Source organism: Mus caroli, unplaced genomic scaffold (assembly GCF_978045245.1).
Source record: "Mus caroli unplaced genomic scaffold, Mus_caroli_1 scaffold_1, whole genome shotgun sequence".
NCBI classification, from domain to species: domain Eukaryota; kingdom Metazoa; phylum Chordata; class Mammalia; order Rodentia; family Muridae; genus Mus; species Mus caroli.
The window spans coordinates 60,396,662-60,417,323 of record NW_028227256.1 but is presented as its reverse complement, the minus strand read 5'-3'; the positions used below and the strand labels follow the sequence as shown (position 1 = coordinate 60,417,323).

Genomic DNA, 20,662 nt, shown 5'->3' with positions numbered 1-20,662 from the left:
AATCAATCAATCAATCAAATATATTATATATATAATATATATGTACTATATATGTGCACGTGTGTATATATGTATGTATGTGTGTATACATATTTTAACAGCCTCAGTGACTACTGTTTTCTTCAAAGAAAGATTTTTTGTTAATGTTTCCATCTGGGCATGGCGGCACACACAGAATACTCGGGAGGCCTGGGCTGCATGGTGACACCCTGTGCCCCACCAAACCTGTTTTCTGCTCTCCATCAAATGACTGCATTACTCGGATTAGCACTCTCAAAAATGGTTTTTCTCCTTAAAGTGCGCTCCCTAGATCTACTCCTCCAGGCTGCCCCACCTCCTGCTGTGACCCCTCTGTGTCTTCACCTGCTAATCTCCTCCCATGCCAGAGCCTTTGTATCTTCACAGCTCTGGGAGTGTTCTAATCCCCTTGTATGTTACTCAAGATTCCCCCTCACCTTGGTGGCTCTTTGCTCTCTTCAGCAGGTGCCACCATCTGAAATGTCACATGTGACTTTTTGCATCCCCATCATGAGTCTCAGGATATCAATTTTATCATGAATGTAAAATGCAGTAAGCTTTCAATATAACATCGACGCCTCTGTACCAGACTGTAAAGACTGCTGTCAGTAAACTGCATGGCAGGAACACAGGAGGTCTCATTACGGTTGTTGTCCTATACAAAATGAAACACTACCTTCTTTTCCATCTGGAAACTGTATGTTGTATCACGTAGCCACGATTTAGACCACAGATTTCCCTACTAAGTATTTCTAGTAACAGAAAGTAAGTACATTCTTACACAGTTATCTAAAGAAGACAGTAGAAATGAAAGATTTTTTAAGTAAAGTCCAGGCTGCTCAGTGCAAAACAAAAGCCCTCCCTGTTCTCTCTAAAGGCTGGGAAGAAGGGGCTTGCTTCAGAATAGCTCAGCATCATACCTCTGATCTGGCCTCACTGGCATAAGGGCCTAGCACTGTACCATTCTAAGTGTGACATCACATAACACGGATAAATGGTCTTTGATGCTGGGAAAACCAAATACCATAAGGAAATTGATGGCACAGGCCCACCTCATCATGAGTCAGTTCCAGTGGCTCTATCATATACACAAAGGTGTCATCCTCAAACATGCCACTGTAAGACAAGACAGCAGGAGGAGAGTCAGCAAGTGTTGCAGTGAGAACAGGCAAGTCAGAATCTCAACAGTGTCAAAAGTCTTCAAACAGTCCCAGATAAACCCCCAATGACAGTGCGGAACCCTGCCCCGCTCTCAGAACTCCAAGGACTCTGCTAGGCAGCTTGCCAGCACAAACGTGTAAAGCATTCCCCCAGAGCATGCAGATGCTACATGATATAACTCATTTTTAGAAAAAAACTTATGACAACAGTGATCTGGAATAAGATCTCTCACATGCTAGGGGAAAAATCGCTTTTTTCAGAACTACATGAAACTAGTACAAATTTCTTGTTATACAAATTATATATTGGATAGAACACATTTGACTGCCCTATTGTCTAAGAATATTCTAAGACCATCTCTGATTCTGAAGAGGCTAGCAGGAGTATCTTTACACTTGTAAATTGTAAATTCCTATTAAGTAGTGTGTCATAAAAAAAAATTAACTTGGGGAGATATGAGGATCTTTTAAAATAACATTTGAAAGGAGTTTTAAGACCCTTTTCATCCAGTGTCTAAAGCTAAGTCTCCATTCTATGCACCACTTGATTTGGGTCTAAAAGGTGTTTAGGCAGGGTTTCAATGGGTCTGCCTGAAACTCAGACAATGGATGAGTTCCTTTTAATGTCCCATCCATCCCAAGCTGATACCTAGTCAGACTTAGATCTAATCCAACTGATGACCTCTGCCATAGTCCTGTAGTGCTGCGTCAACTAGACTGAGTCATTCTGTAAGCTTCTGACTAGAGTTTGGGTTTTAAATGCCTCAACAGATCTGCTACTCAGGATCTGATTTCACCTCAGAGTGGTGCTCCTGGCAGACAGTGGCATCAACATGAGATAATCACCGTGAGCCTTGTAAGAAGACTTTAGCTCATGGCAGGGGTGCAGGAAATGCCCTTGCAGGCATTGTGGGAATTCAGTCTCCTTCTCACTATCTCTCCTTGCCACACACTGAGCAGTTTTGCTGCACAACACACACTCAATTCACAATGATGTGGTTCCTCACCACTGGCCCAAAGTAATGAGATCAAGCCATCATGGATTCAAACCTCCAAGACTTGAATGAAAATAATCCTTTTATAAGTCGATTATCTCAGGGATTTTGTTTCAGTAACAGAAAGCTAACTAATACACCCCTAGCCTTTCCCTCACAGCATCAACCAAAATGGGTATCACTACTCTATGTAATTATTTGTTTAATTTCTGAGTTTTCTGCAAAGTCTAGGCGTTGTAGAAGAGAGGACTTTAGCTCTCTAGAACTACTGTTTATTTAGTCCTCAACATATCACTGACATAGAAAAGTCACTAATATAAAATATCTGAAAGTTAAAAACTGCACAGAGCTAATGGCTTTGAGCAAGCCTGGAGGTCAGGAGGACCCAAGCAGATTCCCACTTACTGGAGTCCATTGCAGGTCGATAGAGCCACCCTGGAATCCTTGACGCCTCTGATGCTTCCGTGGTAGTAACAGTGTTCTCCACCCTACAAAACAAAAGAAGGCCTTATTGACTGTATCCGATACACTGACACTGATGGTCCTGCTTCTGACAGTTCTGTAGAGAAAGGGCACCAAGGACAAGAATACAGGCCCACAAGACACTCCTATTTGTAGTCAAAAATAGGGCTGGAAAAGCATTAAACATAACAAGTTTGCACAGGTTTAATGGAAGAGAAAGGGGCTTTATAGGGAATAAAACCAATGTAAAGGATAAAGTTTGCAGGCACTTCTTAAGCATGCAAAGTAGTTACAAACACATGTGGTTAAACACGTTTCCTCTCTCTCACACCGAGATTCTTCCTTTTGTGTTTATATGCATTTTAAATGGAATCTTTATACTGCTATTATCAGATTCACCCCACTTTAGAAATTATCTTCCTGAGGTACTCTCCATGTTATCAAAAGAGAAACAAACACCAAGCCAACCACAACCCTTTATCTAGAGTAGCGTTCTAATTGCAAGATATGCAAGGGCAGTGGTGGCACAAAGCTGTGGGCGGAACCAGCCAGTAACAGATTTGAATTAAGGCCCACTCCAAGTAGAACCCATACCTGATACTGCTTTAGTGGTCAAGAATCTAAGACTAGATAGCCCAGGGGCTTAGAGTAAAACCAAATAATACAGATATAAAACAGGGAAAAAAATGTAATGATAAAATGACTCTAAATGATAGTCTGCTATACTTATAGATCAATATCTTGTTCAACTATCATTAGAGGAGCTTCCTCCTGCTGCAGATGGGAACAAATATAAAGGCACAGAGCCAGACATTACACAAAGAGGGAGAGGCCTTGGAATACTCAGCTCTAAATGAGATGTCTCCCTCCCCTCAGAGCCCATGGAAAACGAGACAGACTGAGTGTACAAACCAGGGAGAATGAGGTACTTCAAGAAAACAAGGCCCTCTTAAATCAACATGAACAAAGCTCATATGAAGTACTCAGAGGGACTAAAGCAGCATGCACAGTGCCTGCATGAGTCTGCACCAGCTCCTTTGTGCTTCCATTATGGCTTCCAGTTTAGTGCTCATATGAGATTCCTGAGTGTGAATGAGTGGGTCTGATGCTTAGACCTTCTCTTGGGCTTTTTTTTATTTTTCTTCTTCTGTTGATTTAGTTTGTCTAACTTCAGTATGATAGTTTTTATTTTATCTTTTATTTATTTTGTTATGGTTTTTAAAAAAAAATGAATGAATGAGTAAGTGAAAACCTAGTCACTAGGATAAAGGTTAACAACTGAACTGTCATTTATCCCTGCTGGAGGAGCTCCGGAAAGTCAGTTTTCTCCAATGGAGTGGGGGGCACTGGGTATATTGACCACTCCTCATGTTCAGCATAGTTGGCCAACATATAATGAACTCCACGGCTTTTTGTGTGTTTTTATTTGGTTACAGTTTACGATTGTTGTTGTTGTCTTTTGGGGTTGTCTTTTATCTTGTTTTCTTGGTTTGAGGGGGCTTCACTGTTTTATTAGAGGTTTTTGAGAAAGAATTTAAAGTTGAGTGGGTAGGGAAGGGCAAAGGATCTGGAAGAACTCGGGGGAGGGGAAACATGATCAAATATATTTAAATTTTAACATGTTGTAAATATAAAAACAGAATTTAAAAAAAGAAATCATGAAAGAGCATAGTTAATGAATGTGTGTGTTTTATATAGATTCATAGATAGATATGATATATATCAATAAAATTGATACTAAAATAAAACATAAAGAAATAAGAAAAGTACCTCTCTCATACAGACTCATGAAACCCTCTTCCACCTTCCAATATGCACTGCCCATCTTGGGTTAAGCTGCTATTTGATGTTTATGTTGTAACCTTGAGAAGGTGTTTATAGCTGGACTACCATTTGATTATACTATCTTTCTACATTTTTAATTTGAGGGGGCATATTGTTTTATCTCTTTGCTTGTATATGTAATTAGCATCCCTACCCTCTAAGAGAAATCTAAACCTCCTCCTAGTCAGTCAGTGCAGCTGCTGATTTTGTACCTAAAGATAGACGCGCTTGTGTTTACCTTCAGTCCCCATGCTTCAGTCCAGCCTCCTGATTTCTGGGTCCCATTAACGGAGACCATTCAGGACGTCCTGAAACACTGATGGGAAGTCTTTCCTTCTTCTTTTTTTTTTTTTTTTTTCTTGACAGGATTTCTCTGTGTAGCTCTGGCTGTCCTGGAACTCACTCTGTAGACCAGGCTGGATTCAAACTCAGAAATCCGCCTGCCTCTGCCTCCCAAGTGGTGAGATTAAAGGCATGTGCCACCACTGTCCGGCAAGTCTTTCCTTCTTTACCGTCTACATTGGACCTTATATTCCCTGTCTTCCTCATTTACTGTCACCACCACCATCCTCCTGTTAGAGACACACGGTGTCTGCTACTTTATTAAAAAGTATTTATGAACGATAAGTTTAGCAAGCACTCATGAGGGTAAACTTTTCATTTTCAACTCTCACAATACAGCCACATGTTGGGCCGAAATGCCAAACTGTCCGTTACTTCATCCTGGCACCTCAGAGGCCTGTAGAGTCTTCTAGTGTCTGACAACACTAATTTAGACCCATTCCAGCATCAGGGCATTTTCTATAAACTCTATTATTCTTTAAGAGGACTTTATGGACTCCTACTCAGCTCCCTGTCCATACAGTCTTGGGTTATGTCTCCATGTGGATGCTTCTTCTTCTTCTTCTCATTACACTAAGTACTCCAGGACACCCAGTAACTGAAAACATCTCCTGCGTCTCCATCCGAGAAGCAAGCAGTCTTTTATTAACTCTTTGTTTATTCCCTCTCCATGCTTGTTCATAAACTGAGCTACTTCACCCAACTAGATATGGGGTGTCCACCTGGCTAAGTGGGTAAGTAGTGAGTCGGGGGTGATTATTCTCAAAATACACATTTCAACCCACCACCCCTTTTGCAGGTGCCCCTGCTCTCTGGGTCTTTCTGGCTTTGATAGCAGGAGTTGCCTTGATGCTTTCAGCTTCCCTAAAAAAGCATTTAGTGGAGCAGATAAAGCTCAAGCCTGAGAGTTCTTGGCCTACTGCTGCCCATCTCCTGAAATTGCATTGGCATCTCCTACTGCTGCCTTTACTTGTTTCTGTCCCAGTGGTCTTATTTCCCTTTTGAATAAGTTATTGGTAAGGCATATGATAAATCACTTTGGTGCTATATATGGAGGTTATTCCATGTTCTCAAATAGCAATGTTGCTTATAAATATTGACTAATCTACGGTATGCCAAGTTCTATTTGTGTATTTAACACTGCAACCTATAAGGACAAATGAGTCCACACATCTCAGCAACTTGAGAATCGAGGTCAATATACAGCCATCACATTTCAAACTATTCACATTTCTAAAAGCAAAATATACAATAACTGTAAATTCTATGAAAGTTCTTCTTTAGCACATCATGTCACACATACACAAAAAGCTGGCTTAAATGAGTGCTCGTAAGAAGTGCACAGAAAACATTCCTATGTATTTAGCCTTCCAAGAAAAGCTAGTTTCAGATTTTCCTTACAATATTCTTATTTTTCCCATAAAATATCACCAGCCCTTATTACAGTAAGCTCCATTCACATGCACTGATGAGTGAAAGTTGATTCTCTGCCTAGAAAGATGATTGCTACCGGTTTGAATTAAGGTAGGAAACTGTATATTTGATTGTGTGTCATCAAGTTCCGTGACTCTTCCATGAAACTAGAGGTGCATTCAGTCCCTGGTGTTGACACAATATTCAGCTTTAATATCTAAAGTACATAGATTAAGCACTATGAGTAGTTTGGCGATTCCCATTTTAGTGTTAATCTTAGAATATTTTCTGAGTTTATTGTTATGTTTATAGCAAGTTTTTTTAAAGTATTATTGAAAAATATCATTTGTCAACTCTACTGACCCATGTTGCTGCTGTAGTTGATCAGGACAGAAAGGACACATGTGAGGGATTTCATTCACTGTGACACAGAGCAATCAGCTCCAGGGGACTGGCTCACAAATATGCCATATTGAATGATCACTGATTGTAACCATAATCTTCATGTGCAGATTAGCAGATGGACAGCATGTACTAAAAGCTCTGCCAAAAGTAGCAAGAAAGGCCCAGTTGGATGTTACTGGCCCATCAGTCTGTCGGTTATCATCTCTTCTTCCAGGTAAGAAAGCCTCAGATGGCTCAAGACCACGCATCAGCGCTGACCTTGAAGAATGAGTACTAACCTGGGATTAAACAAGCAGCAGCAAGGGCTGAGCCACTGTGTCTCCATCAATGTCAACACTTTGGGATCCAAAACTTGTTCTGTTCATTAAATTTAACAGAAATGGATCCTCTGTGAAGCAGAACCTATTTTGGTCATCAGAGGAAATGAAAATTCCTAGTCAGTACCCTCCCCTCTCTCTCTTCTACATAATGTTAGCAAAATGCAGAATTCCACTGGAAACCATTGTGCACCCTGCACTGTTCTGTCACTGCCCACAGGTGTGGGGAGGGTTGTTTGCCTGAAGTTTTGTTTACTTGAGGACTTGTCGGTCTGCCTATTCTTCATGGTGTGAGCATATACATCTGTGTGTGTGTGTGTGTGTGTGTGTGGTGCTGGGGACTGAACCCAAGACCTGTTACATGATAAGCACTCGACCACTGAGCTATACTCCCCAACCCACGTGACCCTCATCTATTAAAACACTTCACAATCAAAAAATGAGTGGGGAAAGCAACTTAGGGATTCAAATGAAAACAACTTGAAAGTGGAAAATAAAGTCTAGTCTATGAAATCACTGCTCTATTAACAGGCATTATTTAATTCTGCTCACTTTAATAAAAAGAAACATTGCTGCTCTCACAGTAACCCATTCAAACAACATTAAAAAAGCAGAAAAAAGTGAGCAATTTGAGGTGCCTGTGAAGGTGTAAGACATGGACACCAGGTTGGTGGCAGTGCCTCTTGGATTTGAGCTTTTGGGGGTGAAACCAAAGAAAGCAAGCCAACAAATCGTGTTAAGTTTTTTCAACCTCTGTGTCTGCTTAATTACCTCAACTGCTTCAGTAACATCCAGTCAGTCCGAGCCTCACAGTCCTAGACACTCAGAGAAACTTAGAAGGTTGTGGTGCCTGAGAGGTGGGGTCTTTCACTGGGCTACGGAAGATCTGGTAAACACTTACAGACAAGTGACATTGCCTATGTGTGCACCAGGAAGTAACACTGCCTATCGTGAAGAACTGTGTGCATCAGGAAGTAGATTTGGGACATACTAAAAAGAAGACGCTACCCTCAAGTTCTAGGTATGGGTTTTTCCTTTATGTTTTACAAATTTACCTATTATCTGAGTATACCAGATAATGCCTTTTTAAAAAGTGGGTGGTCTATACCTATTGCTGATTACATGTGTCTAGATTTACTTCAGAATGAGAAAATGAAAAACTTCATTCAGAGGGTTGGAGAATTTGAGATTCCAATGCTAGTTTAATATTTTACCTTCATTAAATTCAGGGGTGAAAAGAATCTTCCAGTAATGTATTAATAAAAGTATTGGACCACTTCAGCTCTGTTGATGCCATATAACTTAAATACTTCATATAAACTATATTGTCTGAACTTAAAATACCTTTGTAAGGAACCAGTGTTGGCTCTCCATGTTCCTTTTATATTCTAGAACATGTTCAGAATACTGCCAGACAGGGAAATATTTTGAATGATTAACAATCATAAGCTTAACGTTAAACTACAAATTGTAAAGACTATAATTTTATATCTAATATAAAAGTTCTCTCATGTATAGCCTTTCTCTGTTACTACTTAAATTATTTATTATTTATCTAATGGCAAGCAACTTTTAAGCTAGCTATTAATTTAAAGGCCACAAAATATTATAATGAATATATAAGTAATAAAAGGGCCATTTAAATGTGTATGAGAGTAGAAATCTGAATCTTTGTGTTAGGAACTGTGGTGGTTTTAATACACTTGCCCCATGGGAAACGGCACTATTAGGAGAGGTGGCCTTGTTGGAATAGGTGTGCCTTAGTGGAGGAAGTATGTCACTGTATATGTAGGTGGGCTCCAAGGGTTGCTAGCGCTCAAGCTCTGCCCAGTGTAGGAAAGAGCCTTCTCCTGGCTGCCTGCAGTAGAGTCTTTCCAAGGCTGCTTGTGGATCAAGATGTAAAACTCTTGACTCTTCAAGAGCCGTGTCTTATTGCCCACTGCCATGCTTCCCACCATGATGATAATAAACTGAACCTCTGAAACTGTAATCCAGCCCCAATTAAATGTTGTCCTTATAAGAATTGCCTTTGTCATGGTGTCAGTTCACAGCAATGGAAACCCAAACTAAGACAGGAACAGAACATAAAAATAAGCCTTTTTTTTTAATTAAAGAAAATAAGAATTTTCAATTCCAAATATGGCTGAAAGGTTGAAAATAGACAGTAAAAAAACAGTCTGAGAAAATTCATGAAAAAAAAAATAATAAAGAAAGAGATAATGAGGAAGGGAGAAAAAAAGGAAAGAAAAAGAAACCAGAGAAGAAAACACAGGACCAAAATTGTCCTGCCCAGTGCAGGTGCCCCAACTCAGCTCTAACAGCTGGTGGTAATGCCTGCCCCTCTCTTACCAAGAAGACTTAGTCTACAGTACTCTCAGGGTCAGCATGTGCAGAGCCAACCCATAATATGATGAAGAATCTCGCAAAAAACAACTCTATCTATGCTAAACATGGACAAACCACCTTCCTTGCCATCAGTCTCTAAACAGTCAACTGCATGCATTCATGTTGCATTGGGCAGTGTAAGTAGCATAAAGATGACTTAAAGGATTTAAGAGAATGTGTGGGGTTCACAAATCCAACCATATTTTATATAAGGAACCTGAGAATCCATGGATAGGGGTGTCCTCCACGGGATCCTCGAACAAATCCCTCCAGGATAACAAGGAACCACTATAGTCAGGGTCCTAAGGACTTTCCCTCTCCAGATCCGTCTGCTCTACACTGATTCCACTTCCACCCAGGAGCTATGTCTATCAAGGACCCACTCACCCAGATGGCATCCCTGCCCTTCTGCTGCCAAAGTCCTCATAGGCATAATGATCTTCAGCCAACCCAAGCTTATTTGATGAGGAAGATTCTAATCATGATTAGGAAAAGAACAAGGTATGTATAAACCTTCTCCCCACAGGACAGGGATATGTCTCTGGTTCACTGATGTATGTGCTTTACCAGGAACTAGGTCAGAGCAAGAACTGAACTAAATATATACATATATATGTCTATATGGACTCCATGTGTGTATGTGTGTGTCTTTGTGTGTGTGTGTGTGTTATAGAAATGATGCTTTGTTATGTATAATGAAATGATTATTGGTCAAGCACAAAGTTGCTCTTGTGGGAATGTGGGAAAAAAAGACTGAAAATTTACTCTCTCAGCAAATTTCCATCATGTAACAGTACTGTTGACAACAGTCCTCATATTGTACACTAGATTCTACACTTATGTCCTACAGAATGTGTAATTTTCTCTCCATTTGTATCTCTAATACCTGACCTGTGACTGCTGGCCCCTGACCCTAAAAAACGACTGCTTGACTCTTTTCAGTGTTTGACTTCTTTAGAATCCATGTACTATCACTAATAGAGCCTTTTTCTTACTGTGTCCCCATTAGTTCACTGTATAGAAATGCAATGTAATAGTATTCAGCCTTTAGATGGAGACGTCACCATTTGCAACCATATGAAAGAACCTGACATTCATATTTAACCACTGGCTAGGAATCATGCCCTAGGTGTGTGTGAATACACTACATTTTGCTTATTCATTCATCCACCGATAAACACTGTAATTGTTTGCATTTCTGGACTATTGTAAATAATGCTGCTGTGAATATTGACATGCCTTTTTTTATGTGAACATATTTTTTTCTGGCTCTGTGTTTGTGTGTGTGTGAGAGAGGGAGGGAGGGAGGGAGGGAGGGAGGGAGAGAAAGAGACAGAGAGACAGAGAGGGGAGGATAGGGGAGGATAGGGGAAGGGAGGATAGGGGAGGGGAGGGGAGGATAAGGGAGGGGAGGGAAGGAGAGGAGAAGGGAGGAGAGGAGAGGAGAGGAGAGGAGAGGAGAGGAGAGGAGAGGAGAGGAGAGGAGAGGAGAGGAGAGGAGAGGAGAGGAGAGGAGAGGAGAGGAGAGGAGAGGAGAGGAGAGGAGAGGAGAGGAGAGGAGAGGGAGAAATGTAGGCATGGAAGTGTGTGGGGGCCTATGCGGAAGTATGCACAAGCCACAGCAGGACATCAGGTGCCTTCTGTAGCTCTCTACCTTATTGCTTGAGACAGGGTCTCCCACTGACCCAGAAGTTTGCTCATTTGCCTAGGCTGGCTTGCTAAGGAGCTCTCAGGATCGGCCTGTCTCCATTCCTCATTGTTGGTGTTATGACCAAGCAGAGACATGCCTGGCATTTTACATGAGCATTGAGGATTAAAACTTGGGTCTTCATATTTATAGACAAGCATCCTTGGCACACACCCCCAAGCCATCTCCATGGGTCCATGGACATACGTTTTAACTTACACAGAAACACACCTAAGGTCATCAGAGAAATACAAAATTAAAGTACAGTTAGCTACACCTCCTACTTACTAAAATGGCTATTGTGTGGCTATGGGGGACAAAGGGACATTTGTAGACTGTTGGTAGAACTACAGATTGGCATGGCCAAGTGAAGAATGAAGATCCATCCAAAAAAAAAAAAAAAAAAAAAGGAAAGGAAATCTGAATCTCAAAGAGACAACTGCAGAGCATGCTCATCTCAGCTTCATTTGTGTGGCCAAGCTGGAAAAACTGATGGATGCGTGAATGGAGAAATGTATTCGCCAGGGATTAATGATCAGCCTTGGAAAGAGGCAAATTCTGTCACTCTGGAAACATGGTGGGACACTGTGCTCAATGGAACAGTCCACTAGAGAAAGACAAATGTTGAACAAACCCTCATAGGTTGCATGAGAGTCAAACTCAAGGAAGCAGAGGGTGGAATATGTTTGTCAGGGGCAAGGGGCAATTGGACAAATAAGGAGATGTTAGTTAATGGGTACAAAGTTTTCATTATGTGAGTGGAACATACTGTGGAGACAGAAAGTGACACAATGACTACAGTTACTATATTGTATACTTAAAATCTTCTATGAGGTAGAATTTTCAATGTTCTCACTAACATGAACAACTACAGGAAGTAGAGGCTATGCTAATCAGCTTCCGTGTGCTCTTCCTTCCCAGTGTACACATATCAAAGCATGACACTTAGTACAACCCAACTATGTAATATTCTTATGTATAAAATCTAAGATGCACACCTTAAATACACAATTTGCATTTTCAATTATACTTCAATAAAGCTAGGGAAAAGAAAGCACTCACAAAGGACCACATATTATAGGATTTCATTTATGTTCCAAATAGGCAATTTATAGAGGCAGAAAAGTAGATTAGCAGTTACCTATGATGGGAAGGAAAGTCGCTAGGGAATGACTGCTAATAGATGTTTCTTTGCGGGGTGATGAAAAATGTTTTAAAATTAGATTATGTTAATGGATGCATAATTTTGCAAATATAGTAAAAACAATTTAATTGTGTACTTTACAGTATATAAATTATGCCCCAATAAACTTGTTTAAACCAAAGAAAACATAAATAAGTTGTCTTTCAAATGAACAAAATGAAATCAACAAAGTTGCTTTATTGTATATTGTAGCATACTTTGTGCAAGGAATAGTGGGAGAGGTTGTAATAAAATCTGCCTGCCTGGGTACACAGAAGAAGTTCCTCCATGGGCAAGAGCAAACATCTACCTGGTCCCAAGGCCATGAACTTGAGGGGTTTTGTTTTGCGGTTTTGTTTTTGTTTTGAGTTTTGTTTGTTTTTGTTTTTGTCCCTCTGGTTCCTGTCTTTGCTTCTCTTTTCACCCCACTTTCATTCAGTGAAAGTAAAAGAAAAATATATACCTCATCCAGGAGTGGGGAAGGGGGGCTGCTTGCCACTGTAAAGTGGAAAGACCGAAACCGTGTTTGCTCTCAGAGTACCTATGCATCAGGACTTTGATATTAACTCTCAGAGAACTGTAAGTGCCACATCTATGTTTTACCTCAAGGCCCTCCCTCACAGACTGGTTATGATTCCAGGCTCTTCCAGTCAAATCACAGCACGCATCCCATTTCTCCAGCCCTGGCTCAGAGATCAGCTTACGGAATGAGAAACCCTGGCACGCCTACACATTGACTTCCTTTACTGCTGCTCCTCAGAAAAGCTCCCTTAAATGGCGATGAAGCAAATCTTTGTAAAGTTCATTTCTTAAGTGCTTTTAAATTTATGTGTGTAACAGGAATGGGAATGTGTGAAAATTTTCTCATAGTCTCAGAAGCAAAAAATTGTCATTGTGATCAAAAGTCATAAAGTGATAACAACGCTTTGATCCAGAGAGTCTTATTTTTAAATTTAAACTTGCAGCAACTATTAAGATTGTGTTCAGACCCCATCTGGGAAGTATTTCCTTAGGAAAAACTAGGCAATGGTGCAAGCAAACTAAATATTAAAATATTTTTAAATAAATAATAACAAATAAGTTACAAGAATATTATGCAGTTTTTAACATAATGATCCAGCACCAATCAAGGTTTCATGTAGACTAAAGAATTCATACGCTCATTAGATTTTGTAAATCTTACATAGAATGTGTGCACAGCATATGCTTGGGGCTTGAGGGCATATATATTTATATACATATAAGTAAAAATCAGGATGTTACCATTAATCCATCATCTATGGATGAGTAAATGTGGGTACAGGGCTGTTGTAGAGGAAACGAAAGGAAAGGGATGCATGCAGAATCAAGCAACAGTGAGCATCCCTTCTTTTCCAGAGTTGATGTAGCTTTTGCTTTAAATATGTTACAACCACGGGAGGCTTGGAATATCTTATTAATAAGAAGGCCTCATTTGGGGTACCTCAAGTGAACTCCGTACACCAATTAGCTATTGTACTTCTATATATATATATATATATATATATATGTTACACTGAGCTTCTTCGAGAACGGTTTGGGTTGGGTTACTGCGGCTGCAAAGGTGGCCCATTTGCTGAGTCTGGAGAGTCCTTGTGTGATCTCCTCTCCTCCGGGCTCATGAGTCAGCACACCATGCTCAGGGTACTGGCACAGCCGACAGCAGTGTGGTTTTGTACCAATGCCAGCAAGCACCATTCCCGCACTTGAGTTGGCACTAATGGTCCCTTTCCATAGTGTTAGTCTCAGGGAGATTTGAAACTCTCAGATGCAGCTGGAGGAGAGAGCTGACAGTAGTAAGAAGCGCATGGCAGATGTACCCACCATTAATCAGACAGACCGAAGTCCTGAGACACACCGTGGCCATGAGCAGTGTTTCCAATGGCGGCTACTATAAGCATGTGCCAAGAGGCTATGGGCTAGGACATCCAGGTCTCCCCTGGCTCACAGCTATGCAGGTCTGCATGTGAAAGTTGCTACCATTAGGCTGACATTCGGTAGCCATCGGCGAAATACAAATTGCATTTCCCCCTATTACTTGTTTCTTCTTTCCTTCCCAATGTCTATAGTTTACATAGGCATTACTGAATGTCCACGGCACCTGGACAGCCACTAAAAGTCCTAAGTTCTTTTTCTGTGCCCATTCTGTGGATTTTCTGCCTGACTCATAGAAATCACTTGCTTGTCACACACTATCAATAATACCTCTTTCTTTCTTTCTTTCTTTCTTTCTTTCTTTCTTTCTTTCTTTCTTTTCTTCTTTCTTTCTTTCTTTCTTTCTTTCTCTCTCTCTCTCTCTCACTCTCTCTTCTTCCTTCCTTCCTTCCTTCCTTCCTTCCTTCCTTCCTTCCTTCCTTCCTTCCTTCCTTTCTTTCTACCCCATTTTTTCCTTATTGGCCCTTCCTGGTGAGAAGAAAAGATGACCTCCCCCTGAAGAATTTCAGGTATATGAGATTACCTTTATGTGTCCGTCTGTGATGGCCCTGAGCAGGTTTGCCCCCTTCTCTGTACCTCTGTATCTTTCATTTTACTGCAGGAATAAGAATACCCACCTCATAGACCTGTCATGATGATAAAGTTGGGAAGGGCTAGGGCTACAGCTCAATGGTAGAACATTGCCTACCATGCTGAACGCCCTGAGTTTGGTCTCCAGCAAGAACAAATAAATAAAATTAAATGATGAAACAAAGTTGGGTATAACAGCACACGCCTGTAATCTCAGCATTTATGAGACCAAGGCAAATGAACCTCAAGTTTGTGGCCAACCTGGGTGTGGTGGTTTGAAAAGGTGAGGCTCCATAGATTTATGTGTTTGAATGCCTGGCCATAGAAAGTGGCACCATTAGGAAGTTTGGCCTTATTGAAGAGGATGTGGCTTTGGAGGAAGTGTGTCACTGTGGAAGAAGTATGTCACTGTGGAGGTGGGGCTTTTGAGGTCATACATGCTCAAGTCTGGCCAGTGTCACTCAGTCTCCTTTTGCTACCTTTGGATCAAGATGTAGAACTCTCAGCTCCTCCAGTCTGAGAGTTCTACATCTTGACCCAAGTGCTGCCGTGCTTCCCACCATGATGATAATGGACTAAACCCCTGAAACTGTAAGCCAGTCCCAATCAAGTGTTTTCTTTTGTAAGAGTAGCCTGGGTCACGGTGTCTGTTCACAGCAATGAAACCCTAACTATGACACTGTGTTACAGGCCCTCAAAAAGGGGTGAGAGAAGAAGAATGTCCCCAAGGTCTCATTTTGAAACCTGCCTTCCACCCTTGGGCATCAGTTGCCTGCACTGAACTGTCACTGTAAGAAGTCACCTAACCTTGTAATTCTAATTCCATGGCCATGATCCTGACCGAGCATCCCTAATCCAAAAGTCTCCAGAACTCTGGAGCACCAGCCTGACAGCAGGAGTGGAAAATTCCATGGACAAAACTGTTTCAGGAACAAAATGATCTAAAATGAACAAGATTGCCCTTCAAGTTGTGTGTATCAGGCATAGGTGAAACATAAATGAATTTTCTGTTTAAACTAGAGCCCTGTTCCCAGGCCTTCCGGTCCCAAGTCTTTTAGGTAAGGGATACCCAAATGGTATTTTTAGTGCTGATATAAGACTATAACACTCATCTGTCCATTTGGTAAGGCAATGAGTACAAAATCAAGACAACAGAATTCCCTGATGGCCTGAGTATACAGAATCTAATGCCGTCTCAGCATCTTAAGTTCTCGTGAATTCTTCCTCAGTAAATTCGTTCCCTTGCATAGGAGGCCTCAGAACAGTGCAGTGAGCACTGGTCAATGGTAAGATGAATGTACTTTATGCTGCAGGAGCGCTGGCCAATTTACTATACCTTAGAGTACATCTGCTTCCCATCTTCATAGTGGATCTCCACGTAGTCAGAAGATAGCAAACCACTGCAAAGGAAAGAAGAGAAAGTGATTTCTGCAACCAAATGCTAGAGGTTTAAAAAGAGCTCAATAAATAAATGACTGACAGGGATGTGAAAACCACAGCTCTGCAGTCCATAGTCTGGACAAAGGAGCTGTGGGTGAGTCTTAAGACAGCATCCAGCAAAATGAAAAGAAAGAAAAATCCTCAGTCTAGATTCAGAAACATAAAACATAGGCAATGGAAAGGACACACCCTCAGATTCAGCACCTAGTGGACATGTCAATCAAAACTACCAAACTAAGTTGCATGTAGAAGACAAACTCACAGACACACACACACACAATTAATGCCCCAATGGAAATTTTTTAAAGTGTGTATCAGTGGAAAGGAATACAGAAAAGAACTGGCAAGCACTTCCCATAAGTGCCAGATAGTAAACACTGCAGCTCTGCCAGCTGTGTGGTCCCTGAAGCAACAATCAACTCTGCCATCAACAGTATATAGACAAATGAGTGTGGCTGTGTCCCGGCAAAGTGTTATTTATGGAGAATGATATTTGAATTTCACACAGTTCTAATGTACCATGAAATAATATTATTTTGAATTTTTAAATCCATTTAAAAATGCATAAGGCCATCAAGATGAGCCAATGGACACAAGAGCTTGCTACAGAAACCCAACAACCTGAGTTCAATCCCAGATCCCCCAGTGGAAAGAGAGAACTGACTACTGAAAGCTGTCCTCTGAGCTATGAGCATGCATATGCGTGCGCGCACACACACAGGATATACATCAAATCCAAAATCATGTTAAAAATAAATTTGAATTTAAAAAATGTAAGAATATAAACGTTGAAGTCAGAATAGGGTTTAGACCTAGCACAGCCCATGAATGGAAGTGTTGACATGGGCAACTTTCACTAACTTGTATAAAATGAGACTATCAAAAACGTGAAAGTCACAGGGCACTGTGAAGATTAAATTGATTAAACAAGCATGCAGAACTTTGCCTAGAAATCAACACTGTTCAGTATTGGGCACTGTGACTATCACTACTGTAACTTTAAATGCATCCTCCACTGTAAACCTGGGCTATAAACTCTTGGTTGTGGATTTGGAGCAAGACCTGAGTGTGAGCTTTCTTGGTAAGGACCAATGCCTCAGACTCATGGGAACTGTGAAGCCTTCCTCTGGTCTGCCTGGAAATGTTAACAGTGTATGAAGAAAGTATCTAGCATTGTCCACCTCCAGGTGGTTTACTGCCTGAGGCTATACCCCTAACAGAGACCTCCTACCTAGACAAACTAACGGATTCCCTATGTGCTACCTATATTAACAAACACCACGAGGTCAGAGATGTTGAGCAGTTGATGCCCCCCCCCCCCCCCCCGCCACCAGCGCAAGCATGGTGCACGTGATCCCAGATGCTCTGTACACCTCGATGTCTGGTTTGTCTTCTTTCCTTCATCGCCCCAGTCAGCTTTTCAGAACCAAGTACAGTGCAAGATGTACCCACTGCAGAGGGCTGGGTTAGGACACTTGGGTTTCTGTCCAGATCTGCCACCAGGGGCCACTTACTCCATCTAGGAGGCATGAACTCATCCCTGAACCACTTTATGTCTTAAAGGTAGATCTTTGTTCCTTCTACAAAATAAAGGGCTACAAAAGATGATTCTTCATGTCCCTTCCTGCTCAGACACATTGACTTTCTAGAAGTCACTTAACAGTAGGTTCACTTGTAGGAAAATATCAAACTACTCTAGTTGAAGAATAGGCAGACTCTATGGTTCTACATATAGCTCAGAGCAATGTCCAATGTACCCTACAGTACTCCATAGGAAGCTTGGAAAAGGGTGATCAGGTCCCAGCTGGTGAAACTGGGAAGGATTGCAAGGCATGCTCAGGTTAGAGAAGGTCACTGGGGGTGGGTTTGGAGGTTTCAAGAGATACATGTACATATGATCTCCCTCTCCTTCCCTGCACTCCTACTTGCAGACCAAGATGTAAACTCTGAGTTACTACTGTAACTACTCCACGACCATCATGAACTCTTACCTTCTGACATGGCAATCCCAGTTAAAAGCTTTCTTTTCTAAGCTGCCTTGGTCATGGTGGTTTGTCACAAGGACAGAAAGGCAATTAAGACAGTGTCTATACTTAAACATGTATTCATGCTCACCCAAATGACCTCTGACAGAATCCTCTAAGAACCCTCTTTCCTCCAATTCCCACCAGTCCTTGGAGCTTGTAGTTCATTTAACTAATTAGTTCATGACAGCTACTGCTGGTCACCATGCGGATTCAGAATTTTACAGACGCTATGCCTGATCCCTCTGTTCACAGAAGCTTCTCTTATTCTCATTACATACATATATACGTACATGTAGATATGTATACATATACATACATATATGTATATCTGATGTGCATGTATGTGTGTGTGAGAGAGAGAGAGAGAGAGAGAAAGAGAGAGACAGAGAGACAGAGACAGAGAGAGACAGAGAGACAGAGAGGGAGTCCAGTGGTCAATCTCATTCTTTCCTCAAGAGCCCTCCACCTTATTTTATTGGGCTCTGGGGCTCACTAACTGAAGCTAGGCTGGCTAATCCTCTGGTCCCCACTTCCTGCAGCATGTGCCACCATTTGGACAGTTTTTTATATAGGTTCTAGGGATTGAAGTCAGGTCTTTATGCTTATATGTCAAGAACTTTACCTGTCAAGATATTTCCCACCCCAACTTGTGATATTTTTAATTTATCAAATGATTACTTTCTTAAGTAGAAATGAAGACAATCACAGACACTTAGGTCAAGACATTCATACAATTATAGTTTGTTACCTACAATTATGCTTGTGCCCTTCTATTGCTTTTGGGTTGTTCCTTTTTTTAGACTTAGAAGTGAAATGGTTTATCAATTGCTATTTTTCTCAAGTGTATAGAGCAAAGTATAATCCTTTGAGTATAAACAATAAAATAAGGGTTGTCACTGGGTAATAGCGGTGGCGAGGCTGGGATTGAAGACTGGAGCAGATACATAAGATAGGTAAAAAGAATTACAGGTTGGATGGAGGCTTTGTGTGAAGTAAGGCAAAGATGGCAGGCTAGGCAAAGGCTGAGGAGTGTGGCCACAGTTCATGCAGACGCAGAGAACCATCCTAGCAAAGTGGATGGAAAGGGGAAGGGCTTGAGACACTGTAGTGTTACAAAGAGACTTGATGACTTTCTAAAGCACATGAGAGGCTATATTGGAAATTTCACAGCACAGGTGCTCCTTAGGTCTCAGTTGAGGAGTCCGTAGGCCATAATACCATTTTGAAACCATAGAATAACAAGAACAAGAAACTCGGGAGTGTGGATTCGTAGTGGAGAGAGGAAAGAAGGAAGAGTTAGATGGAAAACCTGAGGCTTAGGTGTATAGTGCAAAGGGGGTTTGACCCAACCAGCATGATGCAACCCCCTGCTGTGGAGGAGCTGCAGAGCACAGGGAGCACTTAAATCTATGGTTAGCAGTGTCTCCAAGAGACTGACTGGTAGCATTCCATCCAGAAGCAGCAGCTCCTCCAAGTCTTAGGGAGAGAACTCCCTGCTTCTTTTACTTTCAACCTGTTTTTTTTTTTTTTTTTTTTTTTTTTTTAGGAAGACAAAAAACGTTTTATTTTAAAACATTGAAAAAAACCAAATGTCTGTTATATTGGAAATGTTAAATATGAAAACTGTGTTCTATGATACACACTCCCAGATAGCTAAATACTGTAAATTGTCCTATCATTTTCGCTGATATCAACACTTGATAAAGTTGGAGATAGACCAAAGGTCTGCTAATCATTATTCAAAGTCATCATCTTTGGGTTCAACTCTTACACAAGTAAAAGTTCTGTCCAGGATGTTCCTGACACATGAGGCTTCCAGGTGAATGTCAGACCTATTAAGAAAAGTATCGTCCTTTTTTGCCTGTGAAGGTTTGCGTATTGCTGTACTGTTGGCTTATATCCACTACAGACACTGGGTCTAGGCCAGCCCAAGGGTCTTCAAGCATTGAAGGCTTAAAATAACTTTCCAACTCATTAGACATTCTTTTTTCTCTACCACGCCCTGATCCAAATGGTGTAGATGTCCTTGGAGAACCCTGGGGGTAGGTCTGCTGTTGCCCTGGGGAGTAGCCGAACTGATGCTGGGACCCCGCGGGGGACCTGGAGTAGGAGCCTGGGTAGCCGCCCGGGGACGGAGACCCGAAGCGGGGGCCCCCGAGAAGTTGCCGCCGTGCCGCGGAGACTGGCTGCTCCCGTACGGCCTAGCCTGGGGCCCGCAGGGCGGAGTGTGGTGCGGACTCCCGTACCCGTCCCGCGGGGAGGGCGGCCGCGGCCCACCGCCCAGGGCACCCCGGAAGTTATTTCCGCCACCCCAACCTCCTATCCCCGGGCTGGGGTACGGAGGAGTTGGGGGTCGAAAATTCGGTCGATGCATATCAGGAAACGAAGCCGCACAGCTCACACTGGAACCTCAGCGATCAACCGCCCAACCTGTTTTTAAACTGGCACTTCATTCATGCCATATTCCAGAGGAATGGCTGA

General features: G+C 41.7%; 1 protein-coding gene and 1 pseudogene across 3 annotated transcripts in view; both read right to left on the bottom strand.

The window, feature by feature from the left end:
- Positions 1–20,662, bottom strand: part of Adam23 (ADAM metallopeptidase domain 23) — a 150,149-nt gene that overhangs the window by 63,960 nt on the left and 65,527 nt on the right. For all 3 annotated transcript variants that reach the window (XM_021167059.3, XM_029477536.2, XM_029477522.2), the window contains exons 4-6: positions 16,051–16,114; positions 2,579–2,661; positions 1,071–1,134 (exon numbers count right to left, since the gene is read on the bottom strand). In XM_021167059.3, the coding sequence (XP_021022718.1) occupies positions 1,071–1,134; positions 2,579–2,661; positions 16,051–16,114 (211 nt within the window). The remainder of the gene's footprint in view (positions 1–1,070; positions 1,135–2,578; positions 2,662–16,050; positions 16,115–20,662) is intronic.
- LOC110297985 (M-phase-specific PLK1-interacting protein pseudogene) lies at positions 19,726–20,576 on the bottom strand (annotated as a pseudogene).